Below are 19,595 nucleotides of genomic sequence, written 5' to 3' on the forward strand. Positions count from 1 at the left end.
TGCCTCGTGCCCCACTAGTGGGGCACAATCTGTGGAGGAGTCACTGAGGCCTGGGGGAGCTGACCCATCCTGCCCCTCGGAAGGGCCAGGGCTCTCTGCCATTAGGCAGCCTCCATGTGCTCACGCTGCAGTCTGGGGACCTGACCCGATGGCTGTTTAGGGCTCCGCCCTTGATCTCTCACTGGGAGTTCTGCCCCACCCTTCCCGGGGAGGGGAGCTCAAACCAGAAATGAGCCAACAGTAAGATGGCAGCTCAGCTGCTGAGCACTGTATTGGTTACACGTGCACTGAAGAGAGAGCATTCACAGTGCAGTTACACAGTGCTTCCCTTTCAGAACCTGTTCTGGCCTCTCTCACCTGGAACATTAAACCATTACATTAAACATTAAACCATTACATTAAACCATTACACATGTTTTATATGGTAAAGATTAAACAGGTTTAACAATCCAGCCAGCCTTTGGCAGAAACGGCAAGTGTGAATGTAAAGTGCACAAGTCCCTTGTGGCGGCAGCCAGAGAGCTGCTGGTGCCAAGATGGGAAAGCAAAGGCTCTGCAGACAATGGGCAAAGTCTGCACCCATAGAATCATAGGACTGGAAGGGACCTCAAGAGGTCATCTAGTCCAGTCCCCTGCACTCATGGCAGGACTAGGTATTATCTAGACCATCCCTCACAGGTGTTTGTCTAACCTGCTCTTAAAAGCTCCAGGGATGGAGATTCCACAACCTCCCTAGGTCATGTGTTCCAGTGCTTAACTATCCTTATAGTAAGGAAGTTTTTGCTAACATCTAATGCGAACCTAAATCTCTCTTGCTGTAATTCATGCCCATTATTTCTTGGCCTGTCCTCAGTGGTTAAGGAGAACAATTTATCACCCTTCTCCTCGTAACAACCTTTTATGTACTTGAAAACTGTTATGTCCCCTCTCAGTCTTCTCTTCTCCAGACTAAACAAACCCAGTTTTTTCAATCTTCCCTCATAGGTCATATTTTCTAGACCTTGAATCATTTTTGTTGCTCTTCTCTGGATTCTCTCCAATTTGTCCACATCCTTCCTGAAATGTGGCACCCAGAACTGGACACGGTACTCCACTTGAGGCCTAATCAGCGTGGAGTAGAGCAGAAGAATTTCTTCTTGTGTCTTGCTTACAATACTCCTGCCCATACATCCCAGAATGATGTTTGCTTTTCTTGCAACAGTGTTACATTGTTGACTCATATTTAGCTTGTGATCCACTATGACCCCCAGATCCCTTTCTGCAGTACTCCTTCCTAGGCAGTCATTTCCCATTTTGTATGTGTGCAACTGGCTGTTCCTTCTTAAGTGGAGTACTTTGCATTTGTCCTTATTGAATTTCATCCTGTTGACTTCAGACCATTTCTCCAGTTTGTCCAGATCATTTTGAATTTTAATCCTATCCTCCAAAGCACTTGCAACCTCTCCCAGCTTGGTGTCATCTGCAAACTTTATAAGTGTTCTCTCTATGCCATTATCTAAATCGTTAGTGAAGATATTGAACTGGACCCAGAACCGATCCCTGCGGGACCCCACTCGTTATGCCCTTCCAGCATGACTGTGAACCACTAATAACTACTCTCTGGGAATGGTTTTCCAACCAGTTATGCACCCACCTTATAGTAGCTCCATCTAGGTTGTATTTCCCTAGTTTGTTTATACAAAGGTCATGTGAGACCATATCAAAAGCCTTACTAAAGTCAAGATATACCACATCTACCGCTTCCCCCCTATCCACATGGCTTGTTACCCTGTCAAAGAAACCTATCAGGTTGGTTTGACACGATTTGTTCTTGACAAATCCAGGCTGACTGTTACTTATCACCTTATTATCTTCTAGATGTTTGCAAATTGATAGCTTAATTATTTGCTCTATTATCATTCCGGGTTCTGAAGTTAAGCTGATTGGTCTGTAATTCCCCTTATTTCCCTGTTTATAGATGGGCACCATATTTGCCCTTTTCCACTCTTCTGGAATGTCTCCCGTCTTCCATGACTTTTCAAAGATATTTGCTAATGGCTCAGATATCTCCTCAGTCAGGTCCTTGAGTATTCTAGGATGCGTTTCATCAGGCCCTGGTGATTTGAAGACATCTAACTTGTCTAAGTAACTTTTAACTTGTTCTTTTCCTATTTTAGCCTCTTCTGATCCTACCTCATTTTCACTGGCATTCACTCTCTTAGACGTCCAATCACCACCAACCTTCTTGGTGAAAACCAAAACAAAGAAGTCATTAAGCACCTCTGCCATTTCCACATTTTCTATTATTGTCTTTCCCCCCTCATTGAGTAACGGGTCTACTCTGTCCTTGGTCTCCCTCTTGCTTCTAATGTATTTGTAGCGGGCGCTTTCTTCCTTGTTACGTTGTTGGTGCAGGATCTCTGTTCGTTTAGCGTGTCTCTGAAATAGTTTCCTTTTTAAACCTGGGTAGCCCAATTTGTCTAGGCATTAGGGTGATTCTCAAAGGAAACTTCCACATCCGACGCCTTTCAGTAGCTTTCGTTGCTTTGCCCAAGGCTCCCCGTTCTCTTTTTCAGCGTTGGAGTTATTTTCGGTGTCTTGGGAAGTGGATGCACACATGCCCTTCCTCTGTGTTTTGCAAGACCCTTCTGCAACAGGAACACACTCATTGTTCTCTTTCCCCAGTGCTGCAAATTGGATCCAATTGTCTTGTCCTTGGTGAGTGTTCTCAGAATCTGACAGAGTTCTTGAGACTCTTAATAGGTATTTTAATCCACACAAGTCCCTCATGTTCTGCATTTTTCTGCAGCCTTGTAGGGCAGTGACCAGGGTAGGTGTGGGGGAACTTCAGGAAAAGGGAGCTGAATTTCCTGGGTGTCTTGGCTGCTGCTCAGCTAGCTTCTTCCAGAGCAGGGCAGGAGGCTGTTCTCCTGTCTGCTGCCTAGCAAGGCTCAAAGGCATCTGTGTCAGTACCTGCTCTCCTCAACGCAGAGAGAGGTGTGGGGGTGAAGGAGCAGTCACTGGCATGTGGTGAGGCAGCGAATAGGGTGACCAGATGTCCTGATTTTATAGGGACAGTCCCAATACTTGGGGCTTTTTTTTATATGGGCTCCTATTACCCCCCCACCCCTTGTCCCGATTTTTCACACTTGCTATCTGGTCACCCTAGCAGCGAACAAGAAACACAGCATTGCCCAGCCTCCCCCCCCGCCCCTGGGGGGAATCTCCCAGTCCATTTCATGCCCTGCTCAGCGTAGGAGGCTGCTTGCAATGGTGCCGTGGTGTGTGCGCCTGGAGGCCCAGTCACTGTGAATGAGGTGTGTGGCGTCATTTGGGAATGACCTTGTGGGTTTCATTCAGGGAACCGGTATAAGCTTTCCTGGCACAACCAGTCTTTTGTTGGTATAAGCTGCGTCTGTACCAGGAGGGTTTGCTGGCACATCAAGGCCAGCAAAGCTTTTCTAGTGCAGACTAGACGGACTAGGCCAGACTTTTCCAGTGCAGGGCCCTCACACTGTTACCAACTCATGCAGGGCCCACCTCGGGCAGTCACCTGACTCGAGAACAGGGCTTGTGACTCCGACCTAGATGAGTGCCCGGGGGAGCAGCAGTTCAGGAATCTCCTCGTCTCCCATCTCTCCTGCTCACAAGATGGAGCCTGCGTTTGGTCATTGTCTGGCGTTTAAATGTGAGCTCTGCCTCCCCTCTACTCCCCCACACTTCTGCAGCTCCCTAACCTTTCTCTCTCTCTCTCTCTCCACAGGAGCGCTTTGTGGATCTCTATGGGAATGACGCTGCTGCCAAGAGCAGGAAAGGCCAGGAGCAGTTCAACAGGTGGCTTCTGACCGGGGCGACTCTGGCAGGAGTGCTCCTGCTGGGCTCTCTGCTGAGCCGCAAGTAACCGGACACTGACTCCTCCCCTGGGCCCGCAGCAAATGGCAAAAACCCATCACGCTATACTCCAGAGCAACGTGATCATTCCAAGGGGCAGCGCCCCTGCCCGCAGCCCGGCTCAAAGGGCGGGGACTCCTGCCCCACAGATCTCTTCTGGCCCATGTGCCGCCATCTCCCTTTTATCCCAATCTTCACTTACTGTTGGTTTTAAAAGCCCTGAGACCAAGGCAGTTATTCTGCAGGCTGCTCCCCATAGGCTGCTGGGGACCCCAGCCCGTGCCCCAGGTCACCAAACAGCAGGGATGGGTGGGTGGAAACATGCTCCCCCTGGGTGGCTAGTGGGGAGACACAAGTGTGTGTGTGTGTGTGTGTGTGTGTGTGGAGGTGTTTAGCGTAAGGCTCTAGGGGCAAGCACCGCCCTTTCCACACAGCCCCACCGTCATTGCAGGCTTTGTACATATCTAGGAAAAGCCCCCAGTGCTTGGAGGGGTGTTCCAGAAATGCCCTGCATGTCCAGCTGTGGGCGTGGCAGGGAGGCGGAGCTGTTAACCATCAATGCAGCTTCCCCACCTGGGCGGTCTGTTCGTGAGGTCAGCTGGTGCTGCGATTGCCTCGCTGTTGTGTGCGGCGCCTGGAGCTGGTAGGAAAAGGTTAGGTGCAGCCAGGGCCCCAGGTCTGTCCTTAGCAGACCTCAGACCATTTCGTCTAGTAAAGAGGTAGAGTTTACAGTAGGTGTCTCCCCAGCCCTGAAGGTCCTAATCCTTCCCCTGTGCTGCAGGAGACTCCTCCCAGAGCCATGCACTGCTGCATGTGCCCGAATCTGCTCTCCCGCTGCGTCTGGCTCCAGCGCCGAAGGCCCCGTCTCTACGCTGGCTGTGCCCCGCTCAGGGCACTCTGCTGGGACGGGCGTCAGGCCCAGCTCGGTGTTCCCAGGCATGGGTGCAGCGGGATCCTCATGCTGTTCTCTCCCTATGAATGTAGATTTCTGCAGCGAGTTACACTGTGCTGACTTCTTCCCTTTTGCCCTAGGCTACCACTTTTCCCTACATGCTCCGAGCACCCCACCCCACCGTTCCAAGCAGGTACCCCGCGTTCCTCAGCTCAGCTGCTCCATTCGGCAGTCGCTAAATGTGGCTGCTCCAAGCATGGGCCTGGGGCTGCAAAGCGCAGGAAATAGCCACTCGGTTTCCCACTTCTGGGGACCAGGCATGCCTGAGTTTGCTCTTCTTGCTTGGAGTCCCCTAGCTAATGCCAGGTGGGGTACTCACGGACAGAGAAAAACACTGTGTCAGCAGCAGTGCCATGGAAGGTGTTTACGTTTGGCTTCTAATTGCTCCCTGCCTCTACTAGCGTCGCTCTCTGGAGAGCTCGCGGTGGCTGCTGCCCAAGTAGCTTGCAGCAAGGGCAGAAGTAAACACTGCTCTGCTCAGGGCCTGGCAGGAGTTAAGTGGGGTTGCCCCAGCAGTGATGGAACCGCTTGCCCCGCCCCCTTCCTGTGCACACCCTCTGGGGTAGCCGCAGAGTCCGTCTGTCTTTCCTCATCACTGTGCGGGTTGGCAGGTTGGGAGGAATAAAGCGAGACTGCGGTGGGGGCAAGTGCTGCCTCACAGGGAACCAGCAGGAGCAGGGAACTGTAGCATCCTCCTCCCTGGGCCGGGGGGAAGTAGGAACCTGATCTCTGAGGAGATGGAGGAGCCTGGCCATTGGAATAGAGCCGAAGCTCAGAGTACGGCCGGGGCAGCCCAGCTGGCAAGGGAGAAAAGGGCTGGAGATGGAGGAAGGCCTCGCCCGCCTTCCTCATGGTTCCACTTAGCTGAGTTCTGAGTCTGGCCACGCTCTAGCAGTGAGCAGGGCAGCTCCCCCCAGAGTATTCAGAGACAGCTGATGGCCCCCTGCTAGCTCCAGGGTGGCAGGTACTCCCCTGGAGTGCTCCCCGCTCACTCAGCAGCGGCAGACTCGGTCAGATACCTGCCCGGCTCTAGTCTCGGCCGTGTTTTTCGGGATTGCCTGAGTAACAGCAGCGTTTGGTCTAATGCTGGTCCTGCCGCCATTCCATCTCCAGTGTGCATTCACCACCTCGCAGGGCATGGCATCTCCTGCTCCTAGCACAGGGACATGCCCTGCCCTCCCTCCACATGGGTCTGCGGCGGGGCTGTACTCTGTGCCGCTTGTCGCCCCGCATCTCCTGTTCTCTCCTGCAAGCTGCTGAGGAGGAGCTGGGCCCTGCTAGTGCCTGTCTGGCATTTCATCTCCCTGAAGCATTAACGTGAAGCTGGCTTTTGAAACACCCCCCCACCTCCTGGGAGTCCAGCGTCCACGCCCGACAGCCTAGCAGGTGTCTGCTCCTTGTACATATTTTCTGTGCTCTGCTGTAAATACCCGAGAGTAGGTTTTATTCATTTGTGAATATTCTAATACTATTTTTGTTAACTGTATGTCTGTATTTATGTGTGTTGACAGTGCTTACCCATCACCCTGCAGGGCATCTGCTGTGCACTCTGCACGGGGCAGGCCCCAGGGCTGAAGAATTGTGGTTCTCCTCCCTCCCTCTCCCCCCCCCTCAGGAGAACCAGGGCAAGAGAGCAAGTCCCCATAGACACTAAGAACCCACCTTGCACTCTCAGCTCCTGACTCAGCCTCTCACGGTGGTGCTGGCCGGGCAGTGTGGGGTTAGGCCCACCTGATCCTTTGTGTGCGGAAGTCACTCCCACACAGCTTGTGGCGGGCATTTGAAATGCTTTGATTTGCAGGTGGAGGCTCAATCCTATTAATAAACTCTGTTGTTGGAGCTGTGTAGTCTGTGATTCTTGCTGAGAGGGCCCTGTCCCTGCTGAGAGGCGCACCTGCCAAAGGCGGCTACTGCTGCTCCCTCCTCTCTCCCCTGTCTTCAATTCACCCGCCAGTGCAACGCTACTGTAGACAGGGCGCCGGTTGCTCTTAGTTGCTCCAGCCCTACTGATGGCAGGTGGAGACAGTGTCGTGTGGAAACACCTGTGTCCTCTCTGCTCTGCCTGCACGGAAACCCCTTTCCATGCAGTGTGTCCAAGTGGAGAACGCCTATCCAAGCCCCTCCTGCCAGGCCGATGTCGTGGTTAGCGGTGCCCGGGTGGCCCTACCTCCCTCTGTGAACCAGGAGGTTTGCCAGAGCCCAGCCCTGGGAGCTAAAGATGCCTGTGTCCCAATAGCTGCTCTGGCCCTTCGTTGCCTCAGGTGAGTCACTTATTCCCATTGGGCGCAGAGGCAGAAGCCCCGTAGGTTTCGCCCTGCTCCAGAGCCACAAGGATTGCTGGCAGGGAGCTCTGAAGATGTGTCCTGTGACGTGCTAAATGAATGAACCGCACTTGCAGAGATTCACCTGGAGCGGCCTGCAAGGGTAAGGCCTGAGCCCAACGCTGCTGCACAGGCTGGGTGCATGGAGACGGAATGGAGCTGTCTGGGCTCCCAGAACTCCATTAAAATGCTCCCATGAGCCCTGGGGTTCCTGCAGTGCCCATGGCTGGGGTCCCACCCTGGCTGGCTCCTCTGCGTACATGAACACAGGCCTAGATCTCTGCCTCCCAGCAGATAAGAACTGGAGATCGGGGAAGGGAGAAGAGCCTTTTAACCCGAGTAACTCAAGAGGACAGTAGGCCTGCTGTGGGCCAGGTGATGCTTTAAGGAACAGCACAAGTTTGAATGGTTCCTCGCTGTACCCTGGGGGACAGGAGTGGATGGCTCTGAGGGGGCTGAGAACAGTGGGTCTCCCCTCCCCTCCCCTTTGGCAGGTACAAGACAGAAGCTGCACACTGTGGATTTACTGTAGTGTTTTATTCCACGTGAGCAGGGAATGGACAATGCCAAATGCTCCTTCACCAGAGACAGGCCAGGCCATGGGACGGATCCCCCAGTGGGACCGGGAGGAGCGGTGCACAGACTGGAGCCAGCTCACTGCCCAGGACCAGGAAAGGGAGCGCTTCAGACAAGGCACAAGGGTGTCGGGGGGGGGTGGCAGCCCAGCAAAGGATGAGGGTAGGGGAGAGAGGCAAGAGTGGCTTTGCTCCAGCGGCTCTCCCCCAGAGCGCTGGCCCCTTCCTGGGCTGGGGCGGGCCGTGAGGGTGGAGAGGGTCTCCTCTACTTCTTCCACTCGTTCTTGTCGTAATCCCACTTGGCGGAGAAGCCCTGAATGGGATTCATGCGCATGTCCAGCATCCTCTTGACCTGCTGAGCCTTCCACTCCTCCGTCAGGGTGTGCGGCTTTGGGGGGAACACTGGGGACACGGGGAGGGGAGAGCTTAGAGCACCAGTTTGCTCAGGACCCAGCCTGCCTGGTTCTCCACCCGACGTACCGGGGCCGTGGCCAGGTTATTCCACATCTCCCCTCCCACCGGGGCGTAAGGATCAGCCTGGCCGAAGCCCTAGGCCGCACTCGGCCAGGCTCCAGCCGCAGGTGGCTCCCATCGATTTCACAGGCGGCTTTGTGCTCCTCCCCCCACCCCCTTTCCCTCCCCGTTCACAGCCAGGCTGGGCCGGGGACCGTCGCTGGCTCCATGGCATTACGTGGGCACCAGGCCAGCCCAGCACCCGTCCCCTGCTCGCCCCTCTCCCGCCTCTGGCCCCTCCTCAGCAAGAAGCACAAGCTGGCCTGGCTCAGGCTTGTTTACTGCCCGGTGGTCCGAGGGCAGCGGGCGGCCAGAGGCCTCTCCTAGGAGTTGCTGGCTCAGGCCCCCTCTGCCGGCTGAATGGTGGCTTACATTGCAGGCTGCTTCCCCAGGGAAGGGTTTGAGGGAGAATATTTGCGGCGGTTTGTTTGGCCCTGGTGCCGTTTTAAAGAAGGTTCTTAGAAAACCTCCAGGCTCTTGCAGCCTGTGTGCACCGGGGGGTGAGTGCAGCAGGGGCCAGAGGGGGTTTTCAGGGGATCTGAGGACCAATGCCGCAGCTGGGTCTAGCTGTCAGTTCTCTAGAGGGCCTGGGCTGAGCAGGGTTAAGAGCAGACCCGCTCCAGGGCATGCCCAGCTGGATAGACGTCTCCTACCGCCGAGCTCTGCTTCGCCATCTCCAGCCCCTTTATGCCCAGTGCCAGAAGCCAGGGCCTCAGTCCCCAGCCAGTTCCATGCCCTGCTAGTACTTGCCCCACCCCAGTGCTGAGCACGTGGCCAGTTGCAGGTCCAGGCCTGGTTGGCAGCAGAGCCAGGTTTCGAACGACGTGTCTAACAAATCCCAGCTCAGGCTGGGGCAGGAAGTTCTGGGCAGCAGAACATGGGGACACCCCTAGAACAGAATTATTGGGGGGGGGGTGGGATTTGAAGGGGGAGCCTCTACATAGGCAGTAGATTAAGTCACTGCAGCCTCCCAGCCGTGTCCCGTTTGCCTTCCCACAGGTTGTCCTACAAGCATATGGTCCATCCCCCCTTACCATAAACTCGCTGCCACCACACGATTAATCCAGTGAAGCCAAAGAATACGAACATGCCTCCTAGCACCGTCTTCCATTCGTTGGATGGCCTGTTCATCTGTGCGAAGGTCTGGTTGAACTTCAGGTGATAGACTAGAGAGACAGGCGCGAGGCTAAGGTGGCACAGAGAACCCCAGCCCGTCCCGCTAACCCACCCCGGGGGCTGCTTGAGGGATCGTGTTAGCGCAGCCATTCCAGCCCAGAGGTTGCCTCCAGATCCCGTCTGTAAAGGGAACTACAGACAGTTCTGGCAAAGGCTTTGTGGTGGCTGCTAACCTCTGAGCCCCCTCTGCCCCCTTCATTCCATCTGCTGCTCCCACAGGCTATTCCTGGGGCCGAGCCCCCGTCCCTTGCACGTCCCATCCCGCCTTTCCTCCTGGGAGCTGTCTGTGGATTGTCAGGCCTGCTCCGGCAGAACTTGGACAGCAGTTAACAGGCGGGTTAGAGACACGGTTTAAGCTTTTAGACCATGAATCCAGATGGGAAGAGGGCTGAAATCGCAGGGGCTGTCCCAGGATAACGGCTCCTGCTGCTTGGCAAATGCAGAGATGTCTGCTTTCCAAGGCCGTCCGTCTGTGATGGCCCAACAATGGGGCAGCTCCTGCTTCCAGCAGGGTAAGCATGAAGCCCCGCGCACAGCAGTCTGTTTTGGGGAGCTCTCCTGTCAGCATTGGGGCAGCTCCAATGGTGGAGCCAGGGCTTGGGGGTCTCTTCATCTCGCACAGTTCTGAGCAGGGTTAAGCACCATGGTGGAGAGGCCAGCAGGGCCCATCTACACTAGTGCTACTGCTGAGGGCAGCAAAGGTGAAACTGGCCCAGTGCTTGAAAAGAGGACGAGTTTTTGTATGGGAGACGCACCGTGGAGAGTCTATATGATGGTGTTAGAGAGAGACAAACCCGTCTGCACCTGGACCAGGGAAACGGTGGTAGAACCATGCTGGCAAGAGGGAGATGGAGTGGGCTGCAGTGGTTGGGTCATGGTCTGGGAGCAGAAGAGCTGGGCTCTGCCACCTACAGGCTATCTGACATCAGGTAAGTAATTTCACCCCTCCCTGCGGCTTCTTTGCAGTGGTGATGATGCTTCCCAGGGCCCATTCATTAGCATTTCTAAGGCACTGACATGCTTGAGAACACCAAGGCCAGGGTTAAGTTCTCCATGGTGTAGGGAACCGGCATAGGGGAGGGAAGACCCTGGAAGTTGCTCTGCCCGGCTGTAAACAGCTTTCTGTGTACATTTAAGAGCCATGCTGAGGAAGCAGCGTCTGGTCAGGACAGAGCCCAGTTCATGGTTACCGCTGTTACCCAGCCGACGTATCAGCCCTTTGTGGCTATGTGCATCCATCTATGTGGTGGATTCTCTTTCCACACTTCCAGCCCTTCAGCCACCCCTGGTTCCTATCTAACCGAGGAAGCCTGTGTATTTCACGCAGATTTGGGGTGGGGCTGGGGTTTAGTGTTTCCATGCTCTTGGTTGTAAGTTTTGTCCCGGTGTAAAAGGCCAGTTAAACAAGGGTTGCCAGCAGGTTGTCATGTGCACAGAGCTTCCTTGGGCTAGCTCAGATGCAGGCGGGTGCAATAGTTGCTCACTCCCCAGTGACCAGATGCATTGACCTGGAACAGATTTAACTGTTCGGCTACTGCCTGCTCAGGACAAAGCGCTATCGATAAACTGCCGGCTGGCTTTGTCTGGCTCCTCTTGTGATCAAGAATTCTGGGGTGACACAGCATCCTCCCTGGCAGACACTCCAGCTGGGGGAGCAGTGTATTTAAGGCATTACACCAGCTGGTTTACCTGGTATGTCAACTAATGGCTGAGCGGAGAATGCAAGTTACAAGGAGGTTGGTAGCGGAAGGGTAGGGAGCCACTCCCTGGCTCTGACTTTTCAGAGGCTTTTGGGCCTCAGCAACTTAAACACCTGGGTTAAAATTTCCACTGGCACTGGGTTTGATCACCGACTGGAGGCCTGGCATATGTGGGAGCTCTGATAACTGGAGCCTGACCCTGCCAGATGCTGGGCACCCTTTGCTCCAGCTGAAGTCAGCAGGGTTGGGGAGGCTGCAGCTGGCAGAATGGGGCTCAGAGCTAGGGATATCTGGGGGGAATCCAACTCTGCATATGCCAGTGCTGACCTCAACCAACGCCAGAAGCCCAGGGCTCCAGGTACAGACCATGAGGGAGCCCAGGGATGTTTCTCAGCAATCGCACACTCAAAGACAATGGACGATGCAAGTTTCCTTCCTTTAAATGAAGCAGACCTACAGTAATGCCAGGCTGGGGAGATCTCTAATACCACGGTCAGGAGAGGTGTGGTTATGATGTCTGTGTGTGCAATGGTTTAGCTGATTGGAACACTCCTGAAGAGCCCAGCACCTCCGTCCCTCAGCCAGAATGGGGCATGGGGCATTCACCCTGCACATAATCTGTAAGTGGCCCCCAGGCCCCAGTTCCCAGCACATTCACAAAGCCCCTCAGCCAGGCTAGGGCCTGTAGGACTAGACCACGCTCTCCCGCCCCTAACCGATCCAGGACACTCACTGGCTTCCGAGGCCCTGGCCCGCCCAGTTCCCTGGGTCCTGCAGCACTTCCTGTCCCTCCACCGCTGTGTCCCAGACGCAGGCCTGCTCGGTCCCCAGGCAGCCCCCCAGCCCACAAGCAGGAGCTGGACGCTGCGCAGAGAGGATGGGGGGAGGTAACTGACCAGACCATCCCCCTACTGGTGCCATGACCTCCCCCCTCTCCGGTTCCCACCCCAGCAACAGGGCTTCCGCCCCCTCCTGCTTACGGGCCACTTTCTCCTCGTTGCTCAGCTGCTTCCATGATCCCTTCTCCTTCTCCTTCAGGGCCTTCTGCTCCGCGCCCAGCTCCTTGCAGTAAGGGACGTCGGGGAGCGGGGAGCTGCGCTTGTCGTAGTACCGGGGCACCGACATGTCCTCTTGAGTCGCCACTGGAGAGAGAGATGGCAGAGACTGGCCTCAGCAAAGCCCCAGCACATCCCCACCGCTGCCCCCAGTGCCCTGACCCCTCTTCTTCGCCAGCCCCCCCATTCCTCAGTGCCGTAGGAAGGCCAGCCGGGCGGGAGCGTCCATCTGTACACGGTCTGACCAGCGTCACCTCAGCCCCGGTCCAGGGCTCTACAGGGAACTTGACCAGTCTTATCGCCATGCTCCAGCTGAGCAAGATAAGCACAGCAACTAGTTAACGGGGCAGGGCCTAAGGGGTTAAAAGGGTAAAACAAAAAGAAAAGGAGGACTTGTGGCACCTTAGAGACTAACCAATTTATTTGAGCATAAGCTTTCGTGAGCTACAGCTCACTTCATCGGATGCATTCAGTGGAAAATACAGTGGGGAGATTTATATACACAGAACATGAAACAATGGGTGTCACCATACACACTGCAACGAGAGAAGAGAACAGGAGGTCTTGTGGCACCTTAGAGACGAACACGTTTATCTGAGCATAAGCTTTCGTGAGCTACAGCTCACTTCATCGGATGCATGAAGCTCACGAAAGCTTATGCTCAAAGAAATGTGTTCGTCTCTAAGGTGCCACAAGTCCTCCTGTTCTTTTTGCGGATACAGACTGACACGGCTGCTACTCTGAACCCTGGAACGAGAGTGATCAGTTAAGGTGAGCTATTTCCAGCAGGAGGGAAAAAAACCCTTTTGTAGTGATAATCAAGGTGGGCCATTTATACTCCCCTCCCCCCACTGTTCCTCACACCTTCTTGTCAACTGCTGGAACAGTGTGTATGGTGACACCCATTGTTTCATGTTCTGGGTGTATATAAATCTCCCCACTGTATTTTCCACAGTACGCATCCGATGAAGTGAGCTGTAGCTCACGAAAGCTCATGCTCAAATAAATTGGTTAGTCTCTAAGGTGCCACAAGTACTCCTTTTCTTTTTGCGGATACAGACTGACACGGCTGCTGCTCTGAAAAGGGTAAAACAAGGAGCACTTTGTGGGAAACGGGCACTGGTGCCATCTTGTGGATAAACTGGGAATAGCACTTGAAAGCTGCTGCAGGTGGCCAGCATGGGACTGAGAATTGGGCTTGCGGCTAATTTCCACTTGTTGATGGAGGGAGAGCAGGGTGAGAGGCGTGGCTACAAGGCTTTTAACATTTGTTGTCTTTTTTTTTTTTTTTTCCCTGGTGATTTCAGGAGTACCCAAGGATTTGGGGAGTGGGGTGGGGGGAGACAATAACAAAACGCAGCATTGGCCGAAGCGTTAAATGCCCTTTCTGTTTCGGTTTTCACCATACAAGTTAGCAGTGATCGGACGACTAATCTAGCGAACATCAGGGTAAGTGGGGTAGGATCTGAAACTAAAATACAAAAAGAACAAGTTAAGAATTACTTAGACACGTTAGATGTCTTCAAGTCAGCAGGACCTGATGAAACGCATCCTAGCATACTCAAGGAATTGGCTGAAGAGATCTCTGAGCCATTAGCAGTTATCTCTGAGAACTTGTGGGGGATGGGAGAGAACCCAGAGGACTGGAAAAGGGCATAAAAAGAGGAACAAGGACAACCCGGGGAATTATAGACCAGTCAGTTTAACTTCAGTGCCAGAAAGATAATGGAGCAATCAATCAATCAATCAATCTGTAAGCACCTAGAAGGAAATAAGGTGACAGTCAATATGTTTTTGTCACGAACAAATCATGTCAAATCAACCTAATATCCTTCTTTGACAGGTAACAGTCCTTGTGAATAGGAGGAAAGCAGCAGCTGTGATATAGTTTGACTTTAGTGAGGCTTTTGATACTGTCTCACGTGACCATCTCATAAACTAACTAGAGAAATACAGCCTAGATGGACCTGCTGTAAGGCGGGTGCAAAACTGCTTGGAAAATTGTACTTGGAGAATAGTTATCAATGGTTTGCATTCAGGCTGGAAGGGCAGATCGAGTGGGGTCCCTCAGGGATCTGTCCTGGGTCTGGTTCTGTTCAATATCTTCATCAATGACTTGGATAATGGCATCGAGAGTACACTTATAAAGTTTGTGGATGATACCCAACTGGGAGGGGTTGCGAGCCATTTGTAGAACAGGATTAGAATTCAAAATGATCTGGACAAACTGGAGAAATGGTCTGAAATAAATAGGATGAAATTCAATAAGGACAAATACAAAGTACTACGCTTAAGGAATAAGCAATTTGCACAAATACAAAATGGGAAATGACTGCCTAGGAAGGAGTACTGCAGAAAAATCTGGGGTCATAGGAATCATAAGGTAAATATGAGTTACCAGTATGATACGGTTGCAAAACCCATTCTGGGATGTGTTAGCAAATGTGTTGTAAGCAAGACACGAGAAGTAATTCTTCTGCTCTGCTCAGCACTGATAAGGCCTCAACTGAAGTATTGTGTCCAATTCTGGGCACCACACTTCGGCAAAGATGTGGACATATTGAAGACAGTCCAGTGGAGAACAACAAAAACAATTAAAGGAAAACATGGCAGATGAAGGAAGATTGAAAAAATTGGGTTTGCTTAGTCCAGAGAAAGAAGACCGAAGGAGCACATGATAACAGCAAGTTTCAAGTACGTAAAAGGTTGTTACAAGGAGGAGGGTAATAAATTGTTCTCCTTAACCACTGAGGACAGGACAAGAAATAATGGGCTTGAATTACAGCAAGAGAGATTTAGGTTACACATCATGAAAAACTTCCTACCTGTCAGCGTAGTTAAGCACTCAAAACAAATTACCAACGGCGGTTGTGGAATCTCCATCACTGGGGATTTTTAAGAGCAGGTTGGACAAACACCTGTCAGAGACAGTCTAGATAATACCTAGTCCTGCCTCAGCACAGGGGACTGGAGTAGATGACCTGTGATTTTCCCTGAGTTTGCGGGTAGTGTTAAAGGATGTGTTGGGCAAGTGCTCACACCTTAATTGAATCTTTAACAAAGACTTCCTTTCTCCCAAGTGTGAGTTATGCACTGAAGTTAAATGTGTGCTTATCGTTTGATGCAGTCTGACTAAAAAGCCCAATCCTGCAGAGTTGCTCAACTTTCATTCTTGGGGTGGCCTCATTTCTCCACTCAGTCTTCTTGGCCACATAGGACCCTAATTTCTAATGTAAAAAGATGCAGAAAGGAGAAGAAGAAGAGTAAAGCCTACTGTCTTTCCAGGCCCACTTTATACATCCCGTCTCTGCCGGTTACCAGTCAGGGGCCTTCCCCAGCACTACACACCCGAGTTTGTTCTAGTCGCTAGGTCCCACGGGGCTAAACGGAACCAGGACGCTGTGATAGCCAGGAAGTTAGCAAGTAGCCCCATCCCTACGGGAGAAAGAATCACAAATAGCTGCAATATGAGCACTTTGGAGCAAGCAAATATCTGCCGTAGGAGAACTGACCGAAGAGCTCCAGCCACTGGGCTGAAATTCTGGCCCCATTGATGTCAGAGGCAAAACCCCCAAGGACTTCAATAGGGCCAGGAGTTCCTCCAGGTCTGTGGGCTGAGCCCTGGGGCACATCGGCCTCAGACCGGAGCAGGACTTGAGAGAGAATTGAGTCATTTTATGAGCAAAATGTTCAGTTATCCAGGCTACAATTCACCCATGCAGCGCTTGTGCAGTGCTCTGAGGCCTAGAGAATACTGATGCTGGGTAAGTGCCAGGTTAGAGGCACCAAGTCCCATGCTCCAGGGTGGAAGCAGTTTGCATGCAGGGATCAGGAAGGAATCCACTCCCTGTTCTCCGAAGCGTAGAGTTGGCCCCTCAGAGTATTACTGGGAATAACTGGGTCTACACCGAACAACACACCTCCATGTGGCCTAGGTCAGCAGACTCCGGGGCGCAGGGCTTGGGCTGTAGGGCTGTACAATTGCCCTGGGCTGTGCGGGCACCGTTGGGTCGGAGAGCCCAGCCTCCTGCCTGAGCTCCGCAGTTTCACAGTCCTGCAGGCTGAGCCCTGCCAGCTCGAGTCAGCTGACCTGAGCCAGCCGCAGGGGTTTAACTGCAGTGTCGGGACTGAGGCCAGGAGTTTTTGCCTCCAAAGGGCCAGCAGCCCCGGCTGGAGGCAGGCTGCAAAGTGGGCCGGCCTGCACTGCGGAGATCCACTGTTCCCCAGGGCGCGTGCAAGGCTGCTTACGCAGCCCTCCGGAGGGAGCTCAGCTGGAGCCGCAGCTCCAGCACCCGTCTCCCTCCTCTGCCTGACAGGGAAAACAGAGCCCGTGGGGTTGCCCCTGCCACTGCCCCCAAGAGAAAGGCAGGAGGTGACCGTCAGAGTCTCCACTGGCTCCCCTGGGCCCCCAGAGCTGGCTTGCAGGGGCGTTCGGCGAGGGAATGGCTCTTACCATGTCCGCTATGGCCATGTGCTGCTCTGATGCTGGCAGTGCCCAGGACTCCTCTCCTGGCCAGGGTGCCCACGCGCAGGGCCGGCAGCGAGAGCATCTGTGGGATCGAAGCATTGGGACCTCTGTCACGAGGGTGGGCTGTGCTGTGCCGTACAAGGGGGGAGACTAGAGCGCCACCCAGCTGCACCCCAAGGACCCGCCCCAGCAGCCCCTCACGCAGGAGAACCCCGCAGTCTGGCTCGAATCCACGATCTCCTCACCCAGCATCCTGCCGCCACAGCCTTTAGCCACGCGTGGGCTGTCCCCAGCAGGCCGTACGTAGGAAAGGCCAGCCTTTGCTCCCCGGTGCCGGCCGATTGGCAGCCGGCCGGGAGCCTGGCTGGCCAGTGTCCCCGGCACCACGTGGGCTGACCCTGCGCTCATGTCCCTCCCCTCCCCCATGGCAGCATCAGGCTCATGGTGAAAGGCTGGGGGCTGCAGAGCCCAGCTGGCTCAAATCGCTCGGTGCCCCTGGTAGCAGGGGAGGGAGGGACCGTCCCTGGGGCTGGCCGGCCCTCCCCAGCACAGGTAGCTCCAGAGGCCTGGTCCCCAGAGCGGAGGGGCGGAGGATCCCGTCTCAGGTAACTCTGCTCTGGAACGAGGCAGGATTGTATCCCGAACCCGCTTCCAGGGGGCAAAGGTACGAGCAGCAGCCCTGGGAGCTGGCACAGGCACCTGGGTTCTGTTCCTGGCTCTGCCACTGACTCCTTGGGTGACATTGGGCCAGGCACGCCCCCCTCTCTGTGCCTCAGTTTCCCCAGCTGCAAGACCTGAGTGGGGGCGTTGGGAGCACTGGCATTTGGGACGGGCCCGTCGAGGCTTGGAGGAAGGCTGCCGGAGCGTCCCTGCTCCTGGTCCCAGCAGGGCCAGCACAGCTCGTCCCAGGCCCGGCCCGCGAGTGCCCTTCCCGGCTGGGTGCATGCGCCGGGCGTGCAAGGCATGCGTTGCCTTCATTACAAGCCGCTCCAGCCCGGGCCTGACAAGACTCATTCTCCTGTTATTCACCAGGCCGCTCTGCCTCCAGCTTTCTCCCCTGCTAGCGCCAGCCTCTGCTCCAGCTCCCGGGGCCCAGGAGCGCAGCTGCTGGCCTCGCGCCCCCGGTGGGCGGGCAGGAGCACAGGCCTGCCTGCTGGGGGTCAGCAGCCTTTAGGGGTGCCACCTGGCCAGGTTTTCCCAGGCTCGTCCCTGTCTCGCGGTAGCTGCGCTGGGCAGTGTGCCAGCTGGCTCAGCGCATGCTGCCAGCTGGCCGGTTGTATGGGCACCCGACGATCCCGGGTTCTTTGTACCTCAGCGGTGGCAGCCCTACCTGTAATGGCAGCCCCCCCCCCCCCCCCCCGCGATGCCAGCCTGGCACTGGCCATGCCTATGGCCCCCACGCTGCAGAACCTGGGCCCTCGCTGCTCAGTGCCCAGCCCCGGGGAGGGCTCTGTGCCCTTCAGCTCGGGGCGTCACAGCTGCCTCGGTCTCCACGGTCTAAATAAGGCAACTGGGACTTGGCAGGGCCCCGTCCTGCCTGACCTCTACCAGCAGGACACGACTAAATCACACGGGCAAAGGTACAGGGACGGGCCCGCAGGTATGGTACAAAGGCCCCCAGCCCTTGGCCAACATTGGGGGCAGGGGAACTGGGGCTGCTCCCACCTGGGGGGGTGGCCGGGGGCGGGGGGGTCACCCAAGTGCACTAGACGCTGATGTCAGAGCCGAAGGGATTTCCCCCTCCCCCCCCCCCGCCCCGAAATGCCAGGCGTGTAGGGGGAGCCTGGGACGCCCCTTCAGTCCTGTGGAGTTACAGATACTGCCCCGCTCCTGCCTTAGGGACCAGCCCATCTCCCTCCGCCAGAATCGGCCCCACGCGCGCATGGGGAGGGGGCCAGGCACTTTTGCAGGCGATTTCCACCCGAGCCAGCGGGGTGAAAGCTGCCCGTCGCCCTCTGCAGCGGGTGGGGGCCAGGCCGCTCTCCAAGGTGCAGCTAGACCAGAGGCAGCAGCTCGGCATCCCTGCCCCAAGAACCATCCGGCCCCTCCGTTCGCGGCCCAGCCCCGGGCCCGAAAGGCTGTGGATCCTGCAGCCCCCGGCCTCACACGTGAGGCCAGTGCCGGCTCGCTGGGCCTCCGGCTGCCTCGGTCGGCCCCGCTGGCACCGGAGCACGCAGGGCCGTGTGTACTTACTGCAGGACGAGGCAGGGCGGGCAGCAGCCAGCTGGGAAATGGAGGCAACAGGCGTCCCCGATGTGCAGCTTGTGCAGGGTTCTGGGCACGGGGCCAGCGCACACACTGCCCAGGCCAGCAGGACTCTTATTCTAGAACAACTCAGCTGCACGGACGTGGGATTGTGGGAGAACCTACCACCCTGCAGGGCCCCCCGCCGCCTGCCAGCGCGCAGCCTCCGAGGGGGCACCCAGAAATCCAGCTGCTCAACCCCCAAGCTCCCCCCCCACCCAGCGCCCTCACGGCCGAGTACTTTAGAGGCAGGACTGTGTGGGCTGGAATGGATCCCTCCAGCAAGCTGGCAGGGGGCCAGTTCCCAGACAGACGCCCCCCCAGAGCCGGAGACGCTGTAAGAGTCCCTGACGCAGGCAGGCTTAGGCAGGGGAGGAAGGGGGGGGGCTGGAGGCACTGGTCTGCAGCCCGCTGGCTCCTGAGCCTGATGCAGGCAGGGACGGTGCTGGGGCCGTTGCAGGCTGGTGACCTGTGACCCTGTGTGCGGCTTGGGCCCCAGCCCTGAGCACAGCTGCAGGCCAATGTTCCCTTTGTGTTCCCGTCTTCCCACGGCCCTGCTGTCGCCCCAGGGTGCGTGAGAGGGGCCTGGGCCCCGGGCCCCGTGTGAGGGAGTGCTGGGTGCTATGCTGTGGGGGGGCCGTCCCACACTCCCTGCTAGCCGTATCCGTTGTACCCCCAGCTCCGGGGGATGTGCGGGGCCCCTGGACAGCATGCCCCAGAA

The 19,595-nt window shown here is 55.6% G+C and overlaps 2 protein-coding genes across 7 annotated transcripts in view; one reads left to right on the top strand and one right to left on the bottom strand.

The window, feature by feature from the left end:
* Positions 1-6,661, top strand: part of BCL2L1 (BCL2 like 1) — a 35,082-nt gene extending 28,421 nt beyond the window's left edge. For all 5 annotated transcript variants that reach the window (XM_043527323.1, XM_037877300.2, XM_043527322.1 and 2 more), the window contains one exon: positions 3,743-6,661. In XM_043527323.1, coding sequence (XP_043383258.1) covers positions 3,743-3,880 — 138 coding nt within the window. In that variant the 3' untranslated portion in view covers positions 3,881-6,661. The remainder of the gene's footprint in view (positions 1-3,742) is intronic.
* Positions 6,662-7,665: 1,004 nt separating this feature from the next.
* Positions 7,666-19,152, bottom strand: LOC102942616. 2 transcript variants are annotated; one of them, XM_027824911.3, is made up of 5 exons: positions 18,824-19,152; positions 16,616-16,712; positions 12,088-12,249; positions 9,266-9,397; positions 7,666-8,120 (listed from the first exon to the last, which is right to left on the bottom strand). In XM_027824911.3, the coding sequence occupies exons 2-5, from the start codon at positions 16,710-16,712 to the stop codon at positions 7,984-7,986; spliced, it is 528 nt and encodes a 175-aa protein (XP_027680712.1). In that variant the 5' UTR covers positions 18,824-19,152; the 3' UTR covers positions 7,666-7,983. The 2 variants fall into 2 exon arrangements, with proteins under 2 accessions (XP_027680712.1, XP_043383260.1); XM_043527325.1 differs by lacking the exon at positions 18,824-19,152 and adding an exon at positions 17,961-17,979.
* Positions 19,153-19,595: the final 443 nt, after the last annotated feature.

Source organism: Chelonia mydas, chromosome 13 (genome assembly GCF_015237465.2).
Source record: "Chelonia mydas isolate rCheMyd1 chromosome 13, rCheMyd1.pri.v2, whole genome shotgun sequence".
NCBI lineage: Eukaryota > Metazoa > Chordata > Testudines > Cheloniidae > Chelonia > Chelonia mydas.